The 9,272-nt window shown below is 41.2% G+C and overlaps 1 protein-coding gene across 3 annotated transcripts in view; it reads right to left on the bottom strand.

The window, feature by feature from the left end:
* Positions 1 to 9,272, bottom strand: part of acbd5a (acyl-CoA binding domain containing 5a) — a 17,165-nt gene extending 7,893 nt beyond the window's left edge. The window contains exons 1-9 of one of the 3 annotated variants that reach the window (XM_061921622.1): positions 9,118 to 9,272; positions 8,817 to 8,925; positions 6,204 to 6,324; positions 5,598 to 5,670; positions 5,391 to 5,508; positions 5,265 to 5,297; positions 3,313 to 3,498; positions 3,095 to 3,247; positions 2,933 to 3,027 (exon numbers count right to left, since the gene is read on the bottom strand). In XM_061921622.1, coding sequence (XP_061777606.1) covers positions 2,933 to 3,027; positions 3,095 to 3,247; positions 3,313 to 3,498; positions 5,265 to 5,297; positions 5,391 to 5,508; positions 5,598 to 5,670; positions 6,204 to 6,324; positions 8,817 to 8,916 — 879 coding nt within the window. In that variant the 5' untranslated portion in view covers positions 8,917 to 8,925; positions 9,118 to 9,272. Of the gene's footprint in view, positions 1 to 2,932; positions 3,028 to 3,094; positions 3,248 to 3,312; positions 3,499 to 5,264; positions 5,298 to 5,390; positions 5,509 to 5,597; positions 5,671 to 6,203; positions 6,325 to 8,816; positions 8,926 to 9,117 lie in introns of those variants that run through there. The other 2 variants (XM_061921623.1, XM_061921624.1) reach the window with 2 other exon arrangements.

Genomic DNA, 9,272 nt, shown 5'->3' with positions numbered 1-9,272 from the left:
GTACACTGTTGACGGGATTCAATTCCCTGCAGCGTGCTTCTGTACAGTATCTCCAGCCTTGTCCGTGTGGTGACATAAATTACGGTATTTTAAGAGGTGAAGTCGGACTAAGTAAGACATCACTGAAGGCCTAGAGGAGAAATGCACGGCTCGCCACTGCTTCGGCTAGAATATAATGTTAAACGTCTAACTTTGCAAAAAAAACAGCGGCATGTACAGGGAACACTAGGCCTTTTCCCACCGAAAGCTCGGGAATGTAAAGTTTCTGGAGCTAAAGGTTCCTGTAGAAGTGTGTGGTTTGTGTTTCCACCTACAGTCTCGATCAAAAGTTTACATACACTTGTAAAGAACATGTCATGGCTGTCTTGAGTTTCCAATATTTTATACAACTCTTATTTTTTTGTGATAGAGTGATTGGAGCACATACTTGTTGGTCACAAAAAACTCATTAAATTTGGTTCTTTTATTAATTTATTATGAGTCTACTGAAAATATGACCAAAGCAGCTGGGTCCAAAGTATACATACAGCAATGTTAATATTTAGTTACATGTCCCTTGGCAAGTTTCAGTGCAATAAGGCGCTTTTGGTAGGCATCCACAAGCTTCTGGTTGAATTGTTGACCACTCCTTGTGACAAAATTGGTGCAGTTCAGCTAAACTTGTTGGTTTTCTGACATGGACTTGTTTCTTCGGCATTGTCCACACATTTAAGTCAGGACTTTGGGAAGGCCTTTCTAAAACATTAATTCTAGCCTGATTTAGCCATTCCTTTACCACTTTTCACGTGTGTTTAGGATCATTGTCTGGTTTGAACACCGACCTGTGCCCAAGACCCAACCTACGGGCTGAGGGTTTTAGGTTATCCTGAAGAATTTGGAGGTAATCCTCCTTTTTCATTGTCCCATTTAAAGCACTAGTTCCATTGGCAGCAAAACAGGCTCAAATCACCATGCTTTGTCGCTGGGATTAAAGGCCTCACTTTTTCTCCTCCAAACATATTGCCGGGTATTGTGGCCAAACAGCTCAATTTTTGTTTCATCTGACATCACATGGACAAAGATAAAACCTTCTGGAGGCAAGTTCTGTGGTCAGAAGAAACAAAAATGTTGCTTTTTGGCTACAATACCCAGCAATATGTTTGGAGCAGAAAAGGTGAGGCCTTTATTCCCAGCAACACCATCCTGACAGTCAAGCATGGTGGTGGTAGTATTATGCTCTGGGCCTGTTTTGCTCCCAATGGAATTGGTGCTTTAAATGGGGCAATGAAAATGGAGGTTTACCTCCATATTCTACAGGACAACCTAAAACCATCAGCCTGGAGGTTAGGTCTTTAGCGCAGTTGGGCGTTCCAACAGGACAATGACCCCAAACACATGTGAAAAGTAGTAAAGGAATGGCTAAATCAGGCTAGAATTAAGGTTTTAGAACGGCCTTCCCAAAGTCCTGACTTATACGTGTGGACAATGCTGAAGAAACAAGTCCATGTCAGAAAACCAACAAATTTAGCTCAACTGCACCAATTTAGTCAAGAGGAGTGGTCAAAAATTCAAGCAGAAGCTTGTGGATGGCTACCAAAAGCGCCTTATTGCACTGAAACTTGCCAAGGGACATGTAAGCAAATATTAACATTGCTGTATGTATACTTTTGACCCAGCAGATTTGGTCACATTTTCAGTAGACGAAAAATAAATTCATAAAAGAACCAAACTTCATGAATGTTTTTAGTGACCAACTTGTACTCCAATCACTATATCACAAAAAATAAGTGTTGTAGAAATTATTGGAAACTCAAGACAGCCATGACATTATGTTTTTTACAAGTGTATGTAAACTTTTGATTGCGACTATACATTTTACAGTTGAAGGTAGTTTTTACAAATCAGGCTGATGGCGTATAGAGGAGTGGTACAGTATATTGTTACACTGACATCATGTAAATAAGACAATATTAGGTTTTTTTCACTAAAGTGTGAGTAAATGAAATACAAACCAATAATATACAAAATGATATGATTTAAAAAAACAAAGTGTATCGGACTTCACATAAAAATTCAAGCTTTTTTCCACAGCCATCAATTCGTCTCCTCAGTGAATGATGATTTCATGAGGGCCAGGTAAGTATTTATGGTTTATTTCAGCTGTAAATAACAATATAGGAATACAAAATGTCAGTTTAAACTCGTCAGATTTAGTGTTCGCTCTATTAGCATTAGGTTCACTCGGGTTGAGACGAATAACTACGCAATTGGTGTGTCACTGACTACTTTTAAAACATGTAATAAAGTAAATAGCGAAAATTTCATGTGATTTACTTTTTTTCCACTCAGCCTTGATTTCGCATGATTCTTCAAACTGAAAGGTCAGAGTCCCAGTGAGCAGCACGCCTCAAAGCTTGGAATACTTTATAATCCTCTGTAAATAGGTTTAAAAAAAAGTCTATCCAGTCCTTGTAGATTTGTGTAGTGGGATGAATATGTAAAAAATTAAACAGCATTAAACTGCAAACTAGTTGACTTAATCAGCGTTCTTCAGCACACAGATGCCCCACAAAAGTTCCTGTAAGTCGACAGTTCCTTTCGTTCTCCTTTCTACCCATTGTCAAGTATTTTGTAAAAGAAATATACAAGCAATACAATAAATTGTTCTAGCATACTGTAATAGCAGCTGAAAGTTTTAATACAAACTTTGAAAAAACGCCCTGCCTGTGTTCAAGCAGTCAGTGTTCCTGGGAACTTACAAAAATTCAACCTCACTACCGCGAACTAAACACAGTTCCTGAAGATCTAAATCTGCCGGGGTAGTTTTTGGTGAAAAAACAGGGGGGGTACTTTATTTATCCGGATAAATGGGTAAGTTCCTGTTAAAGTTTCTGCTGTGGAAAAAGGCCTATTATGAGGAAATACAATAATTGTTGTTTGAGTTCTTTCTTGCCTCGTCCTGGCCAAACTGGTCCACAGAGTCACAATACACTTCGCTGTCCGAGTCGCTCGCAAGCTGAGTGGGAGGTGACACGTCCAGGCTGGCGTCTGAGGAAGGGTGGAAAGACTTTGCTCAATAAAAAGAGTGGAAAATCAGTTTTAATTGATTCCTTACCCTCGTGGTGGCCGTTGAGCAGAGGTTGATCGGCTGAGCCCTCCTGAGGGGCGAGTGAGTGGCCGCCGTTGGTCAAATGTGTAAGGCCGTTTGCCACCTTGCCGTTTGTGGCTTTGTGTGCCATGCCAGGCGCATTCTTTTTTGGCTGAGAGGCTGCAACGGAACCTGATCAGCAGGGGAGATTTCATAGTAGCAATTTGGACAAAAGTTGTTCTTACCTTTTTTTACATCCTGCGTCTCTACATCTCTTTCCTCTTCTCCCTCTTCTTCGTCATCGGACGTCTCTTCATCCTCTCGTATGACCTTGGCTGGTCGTTTCTCCAGTGTTCCGTTCATTTCCATGTTTCTGACGATGCTCTTGGCTACGCTCTTTGAGCACATGGTGTTCAGGGCCGTGCCAAAGCCTGCGAACAACCAGAGTTATTTAGACTAAGATAAAACATATGTTGGGCGGAGTCTGTGAAGTAATTGATGTTTTGAAAAGTCACACCTGGGAAAAAAATATATAACATATTTTTCGGACTATAAGTCGCAGTTTTTTTTCATAGTTTTGCCGGGGATGCGACTTATACTCAGGAGCGACTTATGTGTGAAATTAACACATTACTGTAAAATATCAAAAAATATTTAGTTCATTCACGTAAGAGACTAAACGTATAAGATTTAATGGGATTTAGCAATTAGGAGTGACAGATTGTTTGGTAAACGTATACGTTAACGTATGTTCTATATGTTATAGTTATTTGAATGACTCATACCATAATATGTTACGTTAACATACCAGGCACCTTCTCAGTTGGTTATTTATGCGTCATATAACGTACACTTATTCAGCCTGTTGTTCACGATTCTTTATATTAAATTACCTTTCAAATGTCTATTCTTGGTGTTGGGTTTTATCGAATACATTTTCCCAAAAAATGCGACTTATACTCCATTGCGACTTATATGTTTTTTTTCCTTCTTTATTATGCATTTTCGGCAGGTGCGACTACTATCAAGTCGTCGCACCTACTTGGTAGTAGGTGCAACTACTATCAAGTAGGTGCGCTACTATCAAGTCGCTCCGAATACTCCGGAGCGACTTATATTCTGAAAAATACAATATGTAATGGAGGCTAGCAAGTGTGGCTAGGCCCTGTGAATGTTAATAGACCTTACGCTCTGACAACTAATCGGCTTTTATCTCAGTCGCTAGCACGCTTGTACCTTTTGCCGGCGGCCCGGGTTCGAATCCCAGGCGGAACAGAAAAGGCAGGGACTTAACCAGGCAGGTTACATGTACACCGAAAGTTCGTGAAGTCAGCAAATAATATATATTTTTAAATTTACACACAACGGAAATTTCTGACACAAATCCCCTATGCCTTTGATCTTACGGATAAGCATGATTATGACTTACCTTAAGAATTCTTGAAAAAAATTGTCATAATTGTTGGTAAAATCTGCAATGCCTTTTGAGATGGTCTTATTATTTTACCTTATTTAGAAAATGGTGCACGAACAATATTGGAAAAATAAATATCGGGTCGATATGAGGAATTATGACACCATACCGAAAAATTTAATTAAAAAAAAAAAAATTGCTTCGTATAACCAGGAAAAAAAATGCTCCAATGCAGCTTGTTTACCCGTACCATGTTGTAGGTGGGTTAGGGTGAACAAATGAAGTGCTCCTTCTCTCCTCCTTGTGCTGTAAACAGATTGTCTTAAACTTCCCCTAAGCTCACTGCAGAGAAACACGACGTCAGTCGTTCAAGAGGGTAAACAAAATAAAAATCCATCTTAAAAACATCAAAGCCTATTCGCCACTTGAAACACCAGCATCTCTACAACAATCTTTTGAAAGCCTGCGAAGACGCCTGCTAGAGAAGCTGCCTGGAAGCCAGACGCAAAGAAAGGTTTTGGACAAACTTGTTAAATCTACATTTGAAAAAAAAAACAAAGGGCTGGGATAGGCCTCATCAACATGGTAGAAAATGACTACGTTAACATTTTTAATACCTGCATGTAATTTCTTCTACACGCCCCGTTCTCTATTGTCGTTAAAGAATTACGATACATGAAGCGACAGGACTACAAACATTCTACACTACAAAGTCTGCACCTAAAACAATGGACGCTAAAAGCACATCTGCTCAAGGAAAACAGCACACAGTCAAGTACTTGCCTTCCAGCTGTCTAGCAAACTTTGTCAAACGGGCTGAGTATGACAGGAAGCAAATCGTCCACGATTAATATTAATACATTCACACGCAATAGCCAACATCATCAAGGAACTGTTCAAGAAACCAACCTGTGCTTAGGTCTGATATCTGCGTGATCTTTTTCTTTTCGTCCACCAGCTCGTAGAAGGGGCCGAGCACCTGGAGGAGCTCCTCCACCTCGCCCGTCATTGGCATGCCCTCTAGAATCTACAAACACAACAAACATGAATTGTCAGTTAAGTAATTATGCCAGGGCTTCTAAAAAAAAAACACACACACACACAAAAATAACATACCAACTTCATTTCGTCAACGTAGGCTACCATTGCTGCTTCTTTGGTCATTTCACCCAGAGAGTTCCAAGCATCCCTGATTTTAATCACAGTAAAAACAACTGCATTAACTGCATCATCCTGACATACAATCAAATTGAAAAGTGAGTGTTTATGCTAAGGTCAACATGTTCCCCATCAAGAGCAAATTTCAAAATGTTCTGATAACATCCGTCCACACAGCCAAATAGGTTAGAGATTACATTTGCAAAGTTTTTTTTTGTCCATGACTTCAACACAGAGCAAGCCTAGCGAGACGGCGGGTTCAGAGATCACCCAGACCGAGCGATGCGTGTTATCTGAGGGCAAAAAAGCAAAATGTTGTGCAATGTATGCCAGTCAAGGCCTTTTAAGCCTGCAATGAATTGTCACCTGTTATTGGTTATCTGTTCATTTAAACAAATGAAAAGCAAACTCATGCAACATAATGGCGATAAAGCCCAGTGATAAACTCCCTCCATGACTCTTATCGTTTAGTGCATTGCGCATGAACACACTGCCATGAAACAGATTAAATTCAACCGTAACTTTATTTACACCAACTGCATTGACATGTCAGTATTCCCTCACCATTTCGCTTTGCCCACTACGTCCCAGAAGCCGGGGCGGGCGGTGTTGCACTTGCCAACGGTGGCTTGCTTGTAGTAACTGTAGAACTTAAGCATCATGTCGTTGGAGGGCTGAAAAGAACCTAGCATCGGATACAAATGAAAAAAATTACACAAACTACTCCATGTTAAGTTGTACCTTGTAAGTCTTGAGTGTTGATAATCAGTGTATGTTTTGGTCATTTAAACTTTGTTTACCAAATCTAAATCTAAAACTAACGACTGGTTTATTTGATTTGTATTTAAAAAAACGAAAATTAACATTTAAAAACAAAGCTGTTATATTTTCCGGTGCCGAAAATCAAAAACATCTAAAAACAGTTTAATTTCCACTTTAAATTTCATACAACAAACATTTTGATTTCTAGTTTACAGAAACAGAAAAACAGACCAACATTAATGTAAAAGTGGGGATACTAGGTCCCCATGTGCCTGGCTAAAATGTCTTTGGAGCTGTACAGAATTATTTTAGACATGGCACAACGAGGACTGACGTCTACAAAAATCTCTGCACATACCACACAAAAACGGTTGCAAAGAGGGATAAAATCAAACTATACAAGACTCTAGTACAGTATTTTTCCAAAAGGCCAGTCTGCGGTCCTGTCTGTAACTCTTTACTCATGGTAGATGTTGAGTATTCATTGTGCCATCCATTTTCTACTGCTAATCCCTTTCTGGGTCACGGTGGGTGCTGGAGGCTATCTCCGCTGTATTCGGGCATTAGGCGGGGTACCCCCTGGGCAAGTCACCACCTCATTGCAGGGCCAACACAGATAGACAGACAACATTCACACTCACGTTTACACAGTAGGGCCAATTTAGTGTTGCCAATCAACCCATCCCCAGGTGCATTTCTTTGGAAGTGGGAGGAAGCCGGAGTACCTGGAGGGAACCCACGCAGTCACAGGGAGAACATGCATACTCCACACAGAAACATCCATTGTGCCATGTCTCAAACAATTTCTGTGTGCCACAGTCACAGGCACAAGCGAGTTTTGTAGTAATCGTGCCAGCTTTTACTTTGAAAATAAAAGCTTCCAGTGTCGGCAAATGATAACATGTCTGTTTGTCCGTTTCTGATTACTGGGGATTTTAATATTTGTTGTATTAACTGGATTCAGCACCCCCCTATGCAACTGGCTGCTTGACTTCCTCACAGACAGACCCCAGTCTGTGAGAGTGGGCAACAACACCTCCAGTGCCATCTCCCTGAGCACCGGCTGCCCCCAGGGCCGTGTCCTGAGTCCGCTGCTGTTCACATTGATGACCCATGACTGCTGCGCCAGGTCCACTAGTAACCACATTGTGAAGTATGCGGACGACACGACAGTAGTGGGCCTCATCCGTGACAATAACGACATGGACTACAGGCAGGAGGTGAAACATCTGGTTGACTGGTGCAGAACCAACAACTGGGTTCTGAATGTCGACAAGACCAAGGAGATCATTGTTGACTTCAGGAAGCACCAGTCCAGCCACGCTCCACTCTTCATCAACGGCACAGCGGTGGCGATGGTAAGCAGCACCAAGTTCCTGGGGTGCAGATAACTGACAATATAACCTGGTCCCTACACACCGGAGCGCTTGTAAAAATAGCTCAGCAGAGCACGCACTTTTTGCGTCGGATGAAAAGAGCACAGCTCCCTCCCCCCATTCTCGCCACATTCTAAAGAGGCACTATAGAGAGCCTGCTGACCAACAGCATCTCTTTCTGGACTGGAGCCCGCAATGCCTCAAACTGGAAGTTTCTCCAGAGAGTGGTGAGGACGGCGGAAAAGATTATCAGAACTCCTCTTCCTCCTATACAGGAGATCGCAAAAAGCCGCTGCCTGACCAGGGCTCAGAAATTCTGCAAAGACTCCTCTCACCCCAACCAAGGACTATTTTTACTGCTGGACTCTAGGAAGAGGTTCTGCAGCCTCCGAAGCAGAACTTCCAGGTTCTGTAATAGTTTCTTCCCTCACGCCGTAAGACTCTCGTAATTAAATTATCCCCTCAACTCCCCCAAAATGGATTAACTCGCTGGAATAAAAAAGACAATATAACATACAGCCCATAAACCTGGATGCATATGGAAAAGTGCAATATATTTACCTGTACAGTAATTATTTATTTATATCTACACCTTATTGCTTTTATTTTATCCTGCACTACCAAGAGCTAATGCAACGAAATTTCGTTCATATTTGTACTGTAAAGTTCAAATTTGAATGACAATAAAAAGGAAGTTTAAGTCTAATTAAATATAAAATGAAAAATCAACGTTTTGTAATGATTGCCCTTCGACACTAAATATAGAACACTTTGTTTTTTAATAAAATGATAGCATTTTAAACTTCAAATAATCCAATCGATTTTTTGTTTTCAATTTCCATCCACGAAAACAAATATCAATGATCAAAACACACACGGACCGTTGACCATGAGTGTTGCAGAAAGTCTGCTGGATTAAGCCTTTTAAATCCAGTGCAATGCAAAGCCGTGGCAACGTCCTAACTTGCCGCTACTACGAAAGTGAACCGGTTCGACTGCCCCGGCGGAACGCGACCAGTTTGTCCGCCTCTCCACTCACCATCTGGGGGCAAACTCTTAATGACTCTGACAGCGGCGTCGAACCTCAGCCGCGTCAAAGCCGTCTCTTCTTCCACACAGACGGATTTGGCCACCTCCATGATGACACGCTTAACACAAACGATAAAAAGATAAAGTCGCCATTTTTAAAAAAAAATTATCAAAACACCAGTATGCTAGCTGTTATTAGAGGGTATACGGTGCAATATCTAGGACAATAGGTTCGTGACGACATTTACATGTATTTGACATTTACTGCTTGATAGTCCAAAACGTTCGTACGGAAAACCAATGTCGCTTACCGTTGAAGAAACTGACACCCTATCTGTAAATAGGAAGGCGACCTGCCCCTTGTCTACGATCAGACGCCATGTACAGTATAAGCTGGAAGAAGTGCACTCTGGGAGTTGAAGTTCATTTCCGGGTTCATTCCTTTGCCAAGTTCCCCAGTGACCAA

This window comes from Nerophis ophidion, linkage group LG15 (genome assembly GCF_033978795.1).
Source record: "Nerophis ophidion isolate RoL-2023_Sa linkage group LG15, RoL_Noph_v1.0, whole genome shotgun sequence".
Classification (NCBI taxonomy): Eukaryota; Metazoa; Chordata; class Actinopteri; order Syngnathiformes; family Syngnathidae; genus Nerophis; species Nerophis ophidion.
This window is presented reverse-complemented; position numbering and strand designations above follow the sequence as displayed.